General features: G+C 40.1%; 2 protein-coding genes across 3 annotated transcripts; both read left to right on the forward strand.

The window, feature by feature from the left end:
- Window positions 1–119: 119 nt before the first annotated feature.
- Window positions 120–2,183, forward strand: LOC125954095 (aquaporin AQPAn.G-like). Of its 2 annotated transcripts, none has more exons than XM_049684103.1 (4): window positions 120–287; window positions 1,272–1,522; window positions 1,589–1,963; window positions 2,030–2,183. In XM_049684103.1, exons 1-4 carry the CDS (start codon window positions 269–271, stop codon window positions 2,168–2,170), a joined length of 786 nt encoding a protein of 261 aa, XP_049540060.1. In that variant the 5' UTR covers window positions 120–268; the 3' UTR covers window positions 2,171–2,183. The 2 variants fall into 2 exon arrangements, with proteins under 2 accessions (XP_049540060.1, XP_049540061.1); XM_049684104.1 differs by having other exon boundaries at window positions 1,317–1,522.
- A 458-nt stretch (window positions 2,184–2,641) lies between these two features.
- Window positions 2,642–5,260, forward strand: LOC125954091 (aquaporin-like). Its single transcript, XM_049684100.1, has 4 exons — window positions 2,642–2,793; window positions 4,063–4,313; window positions 4,381–4,755; window positions 4,824–5,260. The coding sequence occupies exons 1-4, from the start codon at window positions 2,643–2,645 to the stop codon at window positions 4,989–4,991; spliced, it is 945 nt and encodes a 314-aa protein (XP_049540057.1). The 5' UTR covers window position 2,642; the 3' UTR covers window positions 4,992–5,260.
- The last annotated feature ends 9,751 nt before the right edge of the window (window positions 5,261–15,011 follow it).

Here is a 15,011-nt window from a genome sequence, read left to right on the forward strand (position 1 = left end):
GTTTTATCTACTTTTCGCCTCTTGGACAAATACGGTGGTGGTTGTTTTGGGATTGTAGAGCTAGAGCTGACCATAAGAGCACGATAAACATCGTCAACGGCACTAGTCTTGCACGCCTGGCCGCTCAACTTGGTTGCTAATCGAGTCGAAACATCAATCCAGTATCCGTATTTTGTGAAACCAGTTAGCGAGTGTCGTAGTGATAAGGTGATAAAGTGAAAGTTTTTCACAAAAACACAAAGATCAACCATAAGAGTGTCGCCGAAACATGGCATCAGTGGCAAAGTGTGAGATTCTTTCTGGATTTTAATGTCTCATTTGTTGTACTTAATGCTGGGGAATCCTTCTTCGAAATTCTGTAAATGCTTATTTAACCTTAGTCTGCTATTGAGCTGCTTGGTTTATAGTACCTACTACCTCATTAGCTAGTTTCTAGCGAGTCGCTTTGTGTTTGTTGTATGTGTGTTTACTGTTACATGGTCTTGTTTGTAACAAATTATCAATTTGCGTTTCAATGATGTATCATTGGTTTTTTAATAATCATTCCGAGAGTGTGTAACAACAGTGCTTAAATTATGCAGATGATATCCCATTAAAGCCGAAAAGATCAATCCATTCAGGAACCTTCACCGTACAACTTAGCTCTGATTGCTGTCCTTCTGTAGGACTTAGTTACTTCACTATCACATAAACATAAAGAATGTCACGCCCGTAGACTCATTTCAAACACAGCTGAAGAAATGTATCAAAGGGCATCTTACCGGCCTTAATGAATTAAGTTTATTCTAGATACTTTGCATTGATTATTAAGCACCACATCTTATCAATAGATAAGCAGCTGTTAAACCGAAACTAGTTACGACTAGTTTTCGGTAAGCAAGTTACCAATAATAGCTATCCATTAAAACAATATCGATCAATCTTCTTACTATCGAGGTAATTGCTACTGGAAAAAAAACAACCACCCTCCTTCGTAGTCCTACATCCATTCATTACAGCTGATTGTGATTATTTTTGGAACTCACGCCTCCCATTGTTACCGCATCTATGTCACCGACGTGACTGGAAATTCATCCATCTTATCCGGACGTAATCGTACCTCCTGTGGCGTCATTGTTGTACCCTACATGGCGCCAATTATCAACCATTTGATTGACATTACAATAGGTGGCAGTGCCTTACATGTTGCGCTCGCAAACTCAGAGCCACGAGCTTTCGATCCAAATGGCTGAAGACATTAACGCCCAAACTCGCTAATCTTCGCTTTTCAGTTCGTAACAGTACGGTATGGAAGGTTTGGATCTTGTTTTTGGCAGAATTTCTCGGAACCGGAACCCTGCTCTTCGGTGGCTGCATGGCTGCACTCGATGGATTCGATAACATCACCACAAACGTCAGCAGAGGCCTCACCTTCGGAATGATCGTCATGATGGTGTTCATCACATTCAGTGCCACTTCGGGAGCGATGATAAATCCGGTTGTTTCGTTAGCTGCCTTCATCTACGGAACGCTGTCCTTTCCAGTAAGATCGTCAATTGAGCCGATCATGAAGCTGGCTAGTAACGAGTACAATTTACCACCTTTGCAGTTGATGCTGGTGTACACGGTGGCACAGTTTGCGGGAGCGCTCTGTGGTTACGGGCTGCTGAAAGCCATCACTCCCGCTAAGTACTATCATCTAGCATTAGAGCAGGGTGAAGGTCACTGTGTTACGGTGCCACACGATAGCTTATCGTCAGGAGAAGCTCTCGCCATTGAGATCCTACTGACGGGCGTGCTGGTTTGGACCAACTGTGGAGTGTGGGATCCTCGAAACAGCAAAGACAGTGATTCGGTACCGATCAAGTTCGCGCTACTGATCGCGGGCCTTTCGATCGCGGGAGGCCCATTAACTGGTGCCAGCATGAACCCGGCCCGATCTCTTGCGCCAGCCGTTTGGAATCGTTCGTTTGATGGACTTTGGGTAAGGACCACGTTCGGCGCTTCTCGATAGAAATGCAGGCATTGAGCCATCTGATCATCTTTACAGATTTACTTTGCTGGACCGTATGTTGGATCGTTGCTGATGGCCACCATCTATCGCTACATGTTCTGGCAAGCTGCTAATACCCAAAGTGACGCCAATCCACGAATAGCCTGTGATGGTCCACGGGCCAAACATTTACCCTGAGCACTCATCCATTGCCGTGTTTGTAGATCTTTAACTCTAGCTGTATAGATAGTAATAGGATTCCCTCTCAGCTTACAAAGCCGTAACGATCGTAATGAACACTAACCGCACGCTCGGGCAGCATGCCTAATATATTCACAATCCCGGGGACGCCATATACAATCGTGTCGAGGAGGACCAATCAACACCCATACACCAGCGGCATGCGTTGATCGGCCTTGTTATCGGTCACGATAAGCTTCCCTCTCGGCGGAGCAAACACGTCAGTTTAGTCTATTCGCTGGTTCATCGTGAGCCGCCAGTCAGTCAGTTACTGTTGGTCGCGCAAATCGGACTCGGAATCGGAACCGATCGGAACGTACGCTAGCTTTGTCGAGTGAAGTTTGTGTTGATCACGCACAGCACGGAGGAAAGCGAAGAAGTGTTACAGTAGTGGTTGAAATAGTGGAAAAGATCATTGACATTAGCCGCCATGGAGTTTAATGGTTTATCGAAGGATCAGGACCATCAGCATCAGCAGCAGCAACCTCAACGACCTCCATTATACGAAGCGAATGGTGTCACAGCCGGAACCAGATCTGTACAAGAAGGCTGGAGTTTTGACGTTGTTTGGCAAACGAAAAGTGAGTTGTTGAAGGCAAAGCGTTTTACAATAAATCTAGGATTTCGATAGAATCTTCGTAACAAAAAGACTCCTATAGTTTGCTGTTTGTGAATCGAGAACTATTCAATCAGAAAGTCTCCAATAACTATATCCATCTGCCTCCATTATCCATTATCTCAAGCGCCGATGAGCATCGCTTTCCTTGATACACCTAATAACCAACAAGTAATAAACATGCTAAGTGCAGCATCATCAACATCTAATCTGCCGCAGACAATAGGGCAACAGATAGTCTAAATTAGTAGCCCGCTTACAAGCAATGCGCTCCCCCCGTAGACCTGCATTTGAGGAGGGAGCGGTGGCATTATCGCGTGCGAGATTATCGGTTTGCGATGTCTCTATCATTGAGCAATAAGCGCTATCGCCCAGCAGAAGCTGCTTGGAGCACTCTGAACATGCTTAATTTTTCGTCTCATCGCAGCAGGAATTTGGACTTTGGTCTTATCGCGGCTGATAAAGAAAATCAATTTAATCGATTTTTTCGGCCAAAACCAAACCCCGGATGGGCTGATGGGTATGAACAAGCGGTATTGCGCTATCGTAACGTAACGCGGAGGGTGTGTACGTGTTGTGACTGTCATCGTAGGTAATTAGCGCAAGTGAAAGCTACTCAATGAACTGCTGCGTAAATGGTGGCGTGTGTTGCCGATAATAGATAGGATGGCGCCATCGCCATGTGACATTACAATTCAATGACTACTTGTCCAGCGACGCACCCTGCAGTATCAACGGAAATGTCATTGCCAGCGAAGTGCCTTTTTGAGAAGTGTTTTCTTCGTGTGCACTTTGTAAAGTATAAATCTCTACGAATGCTCTTGAGCTGGCAATCACTTCTGTTGAACCAAGTGAAGTGCCTTCAACGTTGGCAGATTGGGCAAATCAAACTTGCAATCGTCAGTGCATGCTGTAAACCACGAACGAACAACTTCACCGCCTGTTCAACGTTATCAACGTGATTAATTAAACATTATGACTCCTGAGGGCCACAACCCACCTGCAACAGTATGTTTCGCGCATCGTTTACAGCACATAACGGGTTTTTATTAAAGTCAAGATGAAGGCTAGAGCCTTGGTGACGAGATCAAAAAGTATCGTATCGTCAATAACAGTGCCTGTCAGCTTTTTACTACCGCTTTTGATGACACAATATTTCGCTCCGCATTCATAACGAATATTTCAACAAAGCTTTATTGACCTATCGGTGTGTCGTGTGTTTTTGAAACTACAGTCTCCAACACCACCTCCTTCGACGTACTGGTCAAGTTCCTGGGGGAGTTCTTCGGGACGGCAACACTCATGTTTCTTGGCTGTATGGGTTGCCTGGATGGATTCGATAATGCGACGAGTAACTTCAGCCGCGGCATCGTCTTCGGTTTTACCGTGATGATTGTAATACTGACGTTCGGTGTTGTATCCGGAGCGCATATTAATCCGGTTGTTTCGATAGCAGCCTACATCTATGGGGATCTCTCAGCGATGGTAAGTGCTAGGTGCTCTCGAGTCACTGCAATCGCCATGTATCTCGATCCAACATTCCACCTTACAGATGACGCTAGTATACTTTGTGGCTCAGTTTGCCGGGGCCATATGTGGTTACGGATTGCTGATGGCAGTAGCACCGGCCACCTACTTCGACGATGCACTGGTAACGGGACGCGGAAGCTGTGTGACGGCACCACACGACAGCTTGTCTACTGGCAGTGCTCTGGCCATTGAGTTTCTCGTCACTGGGATACTAATTTGGAGCTGCTGCGGTGTTTGGGATCCGCGCAACGCAAAACATCAGGATTCGGGTCCACTCAAGTTCGCGCTACTAGTCGCTGCCATTTCAGTTGCCGCCGGACCAGCGACTGGTGCCAGCATGAACCCGGCTAGAACGTTAGCTCCTTGCTTGTGGAACAACAGTTATCATAAAATTTGGGTAAGACGATCTTCCACAACATATTGTTCGCGCGCGCTACCCGGCTAATGTTGAAATCACTTTTTTAGATCTACTTTGTTGGACCTCCGCTGGCTGGTATAGTGATGCCGATCTTCTACAAGTACATCTTCCGTAAAGAGGTGACACCGGATAGTGCAACAGAAGCAGAACCACCGCGAGAGCAAGTGTGTGTCTGTGTTGTTCACAATCGAGAGTCTAACGATGTGAAAGTTTAAGGAAAGTTTCCTACCCATTGATATTAAAAAGCATAAAAAAAACAAACATTTCTATGAAATGTTTTACACGATGTTTAGCAAGGGATCTCTTATAGAGTTAACCGCATTTATCAATGAGGAATGGTTTCAAACCATCGAAATCTATGGGCTAAGGGTTTCCTGCACTATATCCAACTTATTATAAAGTATCTATATTTAAAAATAACCTTTAACCAACTAGCTACGGGCGAGTCATAGCTCGTTCTCTTATATGTTAAAAATAAATAATTCAAAATAAACAATACTTTACGCGAAAGTTTCTTCGTTTTCATTTCATAACATTATTTCGCGAACATCACTTCACCTCCGAAAAGAAAAATGCATAAAAGTTATAAAATACCCGCCAAAAAATCGAATTCATTTCAGACTAAGAACACTGTTTTTCTTCCGATCAAGTTTACCCTACACCATTTGCTGTTCCCACTACAAACTATGGAAAGAAATGATCTTAAACAGGCGTGAGTGCCAAATATTTGCTTAAACAATGATTAGGCTTACTAAACCGAAGGTCTGGACCAAGCTATTTAATTAATAGAGAATCCACTAAATACCAACCTAATACCAAGCTCACTTATTTTATTATTTTGTCTTAACAAACGACCGATGTAAAGAACTATATCAAATCGTAAATGGAAAATACGCTCTAGTAATTTTATAAAACACTTCTGAGGCTGTTGTGAAATGAATATTCGATACCAAACAAGTAACAGACTTTATTATTCACAGATTGCACTTCAATATCCAAACATCAAAATAAAACGTTATTAGTGGTCTTACTATTTTCCCTGTCACTGTATTATTGGCGATACAAAAACGCGCATGATTTTAGGCGTAAACGTACATACTTTCATGTCTACTAGGTACACCAAAGGCAAGGAACACCACCAAGAAAACCTCTATCAGACAGATAGAATTACCCCCGCTACTCGGACAGAAGTACGTGAAAGATAGGAAGACTATTCGACAAGATTTAATGTTGTTGGTTGTGCTTCATGGTCACACTTTTTTGAAGGAACATAAAACTAGTTATTTTGAATTTAAAACAAACAGTAGGTCAGTAGGTTATCGCTTGATTCCTTATTGATCAATTGTTTTTGCTGTTTGTTGCGTGTCATTACTTGACAATCGTAAGCCATTCTTTCTAAAAATGCAGTATCATTTAACAAGAAGTATAATATGGTAGCTTCTTGGACAGAGTCCGCACACCGTGCTTCAAGGTTAGCAGTGATATGGTTGGAGATAAACCCGAACAATCGATATCATCGGTGTTTCGATGCATTCGAAGCAGTATCGGGATGCAGTGATGGTCCACTGTCCTCCGTGTCGCGTTGGTGCTGCTGATGCTGGCTGGCCGATAATCGTAGGCGCTGTTAGATATAGGACCAAAATGTGCTGATCAATCCTGGATACAATAAACACCAACTCCCAACCACAATAGCTTCAGAGTGAAATGCTTTTACTACAAAAAACGGCTGATGTCACTTCATAATTAACTAATGATGAGTTAATGATTGATCACATGCATCATTAGTCACTTTTCACAAATTCAATTCACAACAAAAGGTAGTCAGACATGACGCAATTTTTTGTGTAAGGTAAGTAGTAGGTCAATTTTTTTGTGGCAGCAACAGAACATAAACAATCGATTCAAAATGCACGATATTAATTCCATAGGTTGAAGGGACAGTGGAAACACAAACAAATTTTTATATTTGGGTTATCACCGAACCTGTGCTTAATATTATCTATGAAGATTAGACTTTTGATATGATAAGCATTTCTTGGTAAGATAAGCTTTGGCATACGATGTAGTGAAATAATTCCATCTTCCCTTCGCATTGATTCAGTCGTAAGTTGGCCCGTGTACCAGCAACTGTGTTTAAGCTTCGTAGATATTCGGATTGATTTACGAAGACTTAGGAGCAAAGGTACGAGATTTCGAATTTAGTGATATACTCTGTTTCTGTGAGATGAATTTTAAGAGTTTATACCCGATACAAAATTTATTATTTACATCAGTACAAACTACAGTGGACAGTCGCCTGAGCACCAGTTTGGTAGACTGAGAGTAAGTATCTTTTTGCTTCGTTGGCCTGTTATATAAGTTTATCGTCAGAAAAATATCGAAAATTATCTGCCCAAGGTGGCGGTTCGTTTATCGCTTCTGTTTCTCCGGCGCATTAGTTTTACTGATTATCCTCTCTTATCGCGCTCACTTGTCTGCGAGCAAAGTGTGGATATATATTTTAATTCTATGCGTTTCACAAAGGCTCGCAAATACTAGATAGTTAAAATAAACATGAGTTTTCAATAAGTGCCTCTGATATTGACAAACGAGCGGTTGACCAATGATAGGTTGAAAGTTGCCTAGTACCAAAATAATCTATGACTTTTTAATTAAGAGGCGTTAGCTCCGAATACCTCACAAATTTGTACTCGTTTAAACAAGGTTGGTTCTGATTCAAAAATTCATATGGTATTGAGACTCAAAATACTCCCAATACCAAGTTTAATAGGAGAAATCTCACGACTTTAACATTTTCCAAGCAGTTTTCAGTGAAAGGACATCTTTGCCCGATCTTTCAATAAAATAGTAGTCGTGCACAATATTTGTAGTAGAGTTTTCATAATGTTTTCTCAGAAATCCCTGAATTGTCACACTTTATTATGAGTTTACCGAAGAAAAACGCAATTGCTAGCCATTATTTTCGAGACTTCGTTCGTCCAAAAATCAACGTTCGTTTCCGCCTCTTGAAGGACTTATCACTATCTGTCATAATAGCGATAACGATGACCTAATAATCAATTGCAGTTATCGACTAAGTGACCAACAAACTCATGAGAACGATGCTTAGAACATTGTTCAATAGTTCATTTAATCCCTGTGGATGTATCTACTGCAATTGTCTAATTATCAAGTCAATCTATTTCCAGTTATTTCCAAATAAAAACAAACCAAATTCCAAACAAAAAAAATGGCGGATCTAGATACATCACTGAACTGTGATAGCAATGTGGTCCAGCAAAAATCACAGAAAAAACGAAGAAAAAAGAAACCCAACAGACATCCAGAACTACAACAGAATGACTCACTTATTCAATCCAATCTATCAGGACTCAAGTCCGCTCTACATGGCACATCATACCAATTGAAACTCGGCATTGTCGTTTGCATGGCTAATGCTAAAAGATCCATGGATCCAACCAATAAATTCACCTTCACTGTCACGGCAGAGGATCCAGAGGCTGGAAAATTCGATGACATCGTGTACGATTTTCAGGACGGCGTAAAGACTGGAACATTGAAGATTCAAGCCAAACACAAATTGGGATCGCCTCCTCCCAAGATAACGCTGGAGGATCTCCTTACCACAAAAGATACAAAGAATCCATTTGCCATACTGAAGTACTTCACCTCATTCTATGATCAAACACAAACGACAGCTGATATGGAAGGATTGATCATCTGCACCAACTCAGACATCAGTGAAGGCGCACATCAATTGTGGCAAGCAGTAGAACCAGATGTCAAGTGCGTTTCATTGACATCATTGGATTCCTATATCTCAACACTATTCGCTACTGTTGGAGGTAAATGTTATCGCCTCAACTACGACATACTTAGCAGCAATTCGTTCAGCAAGTTTTTTGAACTACTGAGACAATGTTCCAAACGCACTCGACTTGCCAAGCTATTGGTCAAAGCTATCAAATCGGAAAAGGATAAAATTACTCGATATTCGCTTTTCAAAGACTACCGCTCAGCGATTCTGAATATTATGGATAGAAAAGACATTTCAACGAATGGCGCTTACGGATTTACAAACGAATTTCTTGATTCATCCTCTCTCAACTCTTCACCAGGCTACGAGGCATTTAGAAATGAATTCGAAGAGCAATACAGACAAGATTTTCAGATCAGTGGATGTGTGTGGGATGATTTGAAATTTAAACGGGTATATGTAGCTGAAGCTTTCATGACGGACGCAAACGATGCACCCTCTTCGACGATGTGCTTTCCAGATGATAGTGTGGATGATTCCATCAATTCGTTTTGTCAACGATTTCGTTTGTGGTGTGACACTAAAAATGAACATGAGCTGGATGATGCGATAGTGGAACTTTGGAGAAAATTCAATTCTAGTGATGATCACTCGTCTCCTGATAAGCGGAAGGGATATGTTGAGGAGAACGTGGTTGCTGAAAAACTCTTCAAAACGAACTATCAATGGCTGATGGATCCATTCGCCAAGCCTCTGCATTCAGACGATTTTGCAAACGATCTTAGAAACATTAAAAACACATTAGCTCATATCAAGTTGAAAGGTACCTCCGATAAACTGGTCCGGGAAATAGTGAAGTCGCCATTCCGAATACGCCCCGATGCTCTTAAAGAATCAGAATTGTATGAATTGGTTGAAACTGACAACATTGTGGAAGTTGAGTCATATGATGTCCAGTTTTGTGCAACGTTGCTATCAGATATTTTAGATCTACAGGAAAAAGACCATTCTTTCACATTATTTTTCAATGACTCAGATTTCATCGAAGTCTCGAACACTGTAGAAGAAGTGATCCGTTCTATCGATTATCCCGTCTATTTGATTATCACCTGTAATGAAGCATTCAAAACGGTTCAAAGCTGCATACGCAAATGGAAAAAGGATATCCTAAAAGATGCTCAAAAACAAGTGTTTCTCATCAAGACAACAAAGCAAACTCCAACTGATCTTGACTGCTTTCGTATTTGTGATGTAACAAACGAATCATGGCAGCTGTTCCTCGATAAGGACATTCCTCTTTGCACCACTCATATTTCATCGGCGGCGATATTCCAAAATAACCTTAACGAACTTTCCATCGAAGAGGTTATTAAAGTGTTAGATTTGGGTAAGCAAATGGAGAATAATAATGCAATTGTAATGAAATATCAGCAAATTGAAGGCATTTATGTTCAACGACATTGGGTGAGTGATAAAAAACAACTGTTTAGATCAAAAATACCTAAACATGATTCGGTAAAATTATTCAGAGTCCTATCTAGCTTTTCTTCAAATACCATAACAAGATTCATAAGTATTATCAATGCCATAAACTACCGGTCAATAACTATAAACAATTTTCAAACGGTAATCAGTGACAAGGTTGAGCTCATCGACGGCGAGGAGAAAAAGAAGGTTTGCATACTATTGGGAGAGGCTGGGTTTGGAAAGTCAACGAACCTCACATGGTTAGCTTGGCGTTTACGGCAACGAAATCCTTCATCATGGGTTGTACGATGTAATTTATCTGATCATTGCACAATTTTCAAACGATTCATTGAGAGTTCATGGTATAAGAGCGAAATGGTCCTAAATGAATATGAATCTTTAAGGGTGTTGTACGAACTGATTCATTTATCACTTTTCGAAATTAGTTCCGCCAATTTACTATCCGAAAGACTGAATGCACTAAAATATTCAGAGTGCATAGTTCATTCACAGCGAACCTTATCTTTGAACGAACAAATGATGCGACATCAAAGTCTATCATTGAACAATTCAATACAACTTCTTGTATTCATAGAAAAGTTTAATACACGTCAATTAGTATTGCTGTTCGACGGATTTGATGAAATTGCTCCTCACTACAAAGAGGTAGTACTGAGGCTCCTTTCTCGATTTGAACAATTTAATGGAGTACGCATGCTTTATCTGACTACTCGTCCTTACAGTTTTAAAGAACAATTCGAAGATGCATTCCAAAATCCATCCTTTTATCAATTAGATTATCTTAAGATAGCAGAAAAGGGTTCCATGATGTATATGATGATGAAGAAAAAAATGTCTGATGTGAATATTGAAGATAATGAAATAGTTGAGTTTTATAACATATTGTTTTATACGCTGCTTTCTCGTTTAGGAGAATTGAGCGACATTCCTCTCAACCTCATGACATCAATGGATTGTCTTGTCAGGCTTGCTGCTCAATATATAAACTTTCATTCAAAAACTGTCGATGTAATGTTGTTTGAAAAATTGGAAAGAATATTCCTACCAACGTTCATATTGGATGAATTTGTGACCATGAAAATTCGATATAGTCTGTACAACAAAAATGGCGCAGATGGAAATGTAGTCGACAAACCTTCTGAAATAGAAAGATTTGAGACTGTTGTAACTGATGCTAAACTACATCATGGACTAGTAGCACTGTGGGTTCTATTTGAGAAAAATGAGTGCAACCTTATCTTATCAAAAGGAGAAATCGACGTAGCAACTAATTATTTGCAGGCTATTGATGAAGCCAGAGAGAAAAATGGTATTATTCATGGCATTCGGGATGGTGTTCCAATTTTTATCCATCGCACATTCGCCGAGTACCTGGCTGCGTGGTGGATAGTCAAACGACAAATAGAAGGCGAGGCGCAAGGTATGATGAAAATAAGTAGTTTAATATCTTTCTGGACAAAAGAGAATGATGAATTGCGAAAGCAAATTGACTTAATTCAAGCCAAACACCATAAGCTTCATCTTGCGATAATAAGGAAGGATGAGAAAGCAATACGATCGTATCTTTCTGCTAATCCAGAAGCATTTAACGAGAAAGATGCTGGAGGCAGAACTGCATTGCATCTTTTAACAAAATACTGGGACAACGTTTTACCCGAATGCATCGCTTCTGATATAGTCAACACTAAAGACAAGATATTTGGATGGACTGCCCTGGATTATGCATTCCTTGCGAATAATGACAATTTGGTATACTATCTTTTGTGTCATGGTGCCTCAATAAATATCGATGTTCTTTATGAACAGGTCGTATTACGCGGACAAGAAGCTGCCAGCGAAGCAATAACCTATGCAAATCATGTTATGAAATATTTAACCTCACAGAAAATCGTGTATGAATCACACGATGCATTTAAATGCATGAAGCAATTTGGCGATAAAGTGGCTTTGTTTTTGAGCAAGTATGACTATTCATCATCCAACTATTTTGAAGTAAAAGTCGACTCTCATAATATCAATAGCCAAAGCAAGATCAGTGACGAGGAACAGATCATTCTTGAAGCAATTAGCAATAGAGATTCGAATCGGATGCTAGGTACATGTGTAGCCCAAGAGTTAGTTGATCCAAGACGCATCCACTTCATGATTAACAAATCAATTTCGGATTTTAGTAAAGATGCGGTTTATAGCCTAGGACGCAAAAGTGTATTGTCATATGTTGAGCATAGCAATTATTCGGCTGGGATTTTTATCGACGAGTTTGTTTTTCGTCAATGCATAGCGATGACTATACAGAGGAATTATGTAAATGATTTCAAATGGTTTGTCGATCATTACTGTTGCCGGAAAGGCGTCAAAGATTTTCAACCATGTTCGATTCGAAAAGTTGAAGGTTTAAATTCCAATTTCTTACCGTTTTATGATAGTGTGGTTGAAATTTCAAGTTTTTATCAACTTAACGAACAATTTGTCTCTAAAATACCTGTTGAAATAGAAATTGACAAAAACATACTCTTGGCATTGGTTTTTAGTTTGGTCAAAGAAAGATCATCAATGGTTTCGTATTTGAAAGAGTCCTGTAATTTGAAACTTTCCGCTTGCTTTGTTTATTATCTGGCACGTATAATTGATAATTACGTAAAAGAGATGTCTCTCACCCCGTTTGATTTTTTCACTCTTCACATAAAGCAGAGAAATGAGGCGAGATTATATCACCTCAAATCTGCCTTCGAAAGCCTCCTCGATCAGGCATCGATGTTCAGCAACGTCGAGGTGCTTGGATTGCTTCGCCTTGCAATATCAACCGAATTATTTAAATTCTCCAAAAGCTTGATTGAGCGTTACGCCATCGACTACACGGCTGTTGACGAGATAAATGGTTGGAATGTTATTCACTTATGTGTTTCTAAAAGCAAATGGAATAGGTCGTCTTTAGGATATTACGATCCTGGAGGCTATATTCGCGATCTTAATGATGATATTGTACGTGACAAAGATGACTTATTCCAGTACATGTTGGACCAATCCGCTATGGACTGCTTTGGCGTTTTCGATAAAAATGGGAGAAGTATTCTCCAACTTGCAATAGAAAGTGGTAACGAAACTATCTTAGAATACATCGTAACTCAAAAACTGGGATTGAAGGATTTAGATGAAATTGTAAACCTTAGTGTTGATGCCATACCAACATTAATATTATGCTGTCGAAGCATTAACGAGACATCCACATCCGATTTTTATACATCACAAACCGTGTCCTATTATTCCATCAAAAATAGCAAGAAAGAATGTTATCACAAAGTGCTTGATAAGTTAACTAATCAAATCAGCATGATTCTAGCATCAAATCATACACAACAAACAAATGGAAGTTACTTATTGTTACAAAACCATGCCGTTGATATGTACCAAATTGCATTGGAATGCCGACTATTACTCTTGATGAACTATTTGCATCGTGAGTTCGACTTCACGATTCCATCAACTATTCATGACGCACATTGGTTGGCTTGCGTAGCGAAGAGCCTAAAGTCAACAAACTTTCAACTGTTCCTATCCGTGATCGAACAGTATTCCGTAAGCCATAACATGACCGTCCCTAAACCAGCTGGATCTGATAAACATATTTGTTCCGACTTTGCTCAACAAATGACGACTGATGAATACGAGATAGAAACGAGAAAACAATTTTTCACATACGAAAAACTGGTAAAGCGAGTTGAAGCGATACTACCAGAAACGAATGAAGATGCCTGCATCATGAAGCTTCTGGTTCTCACGGTGCGTCTCAATCATAGTTTGGCCACCACGTTCTTGTGTGAAAATGTTGGTCTACAAATTGATCAAAAGGTTCTATTCTATATTGATCAATTAATACACGATGACATAGAGCGATGTGAGATTGCACAGCTTGAATGTGATTCAATTTATAAATATCTCTTTGAAAAAACTACCAATCTTCTCGAAAGAGATGCAGAAGGTAGAAATGTGTTACATCTTGCGGTACAATCGAGTTCCTGCTGCATGGCTAAGTCCTTAATTAAGCACAACGTGTTCCAAATCACGGACACCAATGAGCAGAATGGATGGAATATCTTTCATTACTGCGCTTCGCGGCATTCTGACAGGAACTGGCAGTGTTGCTCCACTACCAATAAAGAACTATTCAGATACCTAATGGAATGTGTTCTTAGGGAAGATTACAGTTCAAGCAATGGTGTAACCGAATGTGGCAAGAAAAGAATTAAGGAACACTGCTTCGAACTCAATGATGCGAATAAGAGTGTTATCTGCGTTGCTGTTGAAGCTGGCAATATAGATATAGTAGATTACATTATTGGAGTATGCCGTATAACAAATCGCATAATCAGTGTAGACGAATGTTCCAGCTTAAAGGAATGGTATGATGTGCTTAGTCAAATCGCGGACCAATTACCTTTCAATGGAAAATATAATAAACTTTTACATTCAATAGCTGTACCCATAGACAGCTTCACGACATCAAACATTGATCATCTAATTCAAACAAATAATGTAGAGGACCATGTTGTTGAGGATGCCTGTCGAGTTGCGATCCACTACAGATCGGTCTCAACATTGGAGCATCTGATAATGATGTGCAATAATCAAGTTAACCAAATATTGAGCAGAAGCTCTAGCACAGAATTGTTTAACTGCATGATGGATTGTATCAGGGAAAACAAACCCAGCATGTTCAAATTACTCGTTGCTCACTATCGCACCGTGCAAGGGATTTCATCTGATGAATACATTGAGTATGAGAAAGAGATAACTCATACAATCAATTATGAATCACTACCGGAAGAAGCAATGCAATGGCCTGTCGATGATCAAAAATTTAACAGTCTACCAATAAACCGGCACTATCTGCCTCTTCTTATTCTAACAGCTGCGTATGGTAGCGTTTCAATGACACGGTCTTTGATTAAAACGCTCCAGCTGAAGATCAACGAATCATTGATACTGTTAA

This window comes from Anopheles darlingi, chromosome 3, assembly GCF_943734745.1.
Source record: "Anopheles darlingi chromosome 3, idAnoDarlMG_H_01, whole genome shotgun sequence".
In the NCBI taxonomy this organism is placed as follows: Eukaryota; Metazoa; Arthropoda; class Insecta; order Diptera; family Culicidae; genus Anopheles; species Anopheles darlingi.

Coding starts and splice junctions, on each gene's coding strand:
- LOC125954095 (XM_049684103.1), top strand. Junction 1,523..1,588: donor ACGGAACGCTGTCCTTTCCA/GTAAGATCGTCA, acceptor CCACCTTTGCAG/TTGATGCTGGTGTACACGGT. Junction 1,964..2,029: donor GTTCGTTTGATGGACTTTGG/GTAAGGACCACG, acceptor TCATCTTTACAG/ATTTACTTTGCTGGACCGTA.
- LOC125954091 (XM_049684100.1), top strand. CDS start 2,643: ATGGAGTTTAATGGTTTATCGAAGGATCAGGACCATCAGCATCAGCAG. Junction 2,794..4,062: donor CGTTGTTTGGCAAACGAAAA/GTGAGTTGTTGA, acceptor TTGAAACTACAG/TCTCCAACACCACCTCCTTC. Junction 4,314..4,380: donor ATGGGGATCTCTCAGCGATG/GTAAGTGCTAGG, acceptor TCCACCTTACAG/ATGACGCTAGTATACTTTGT.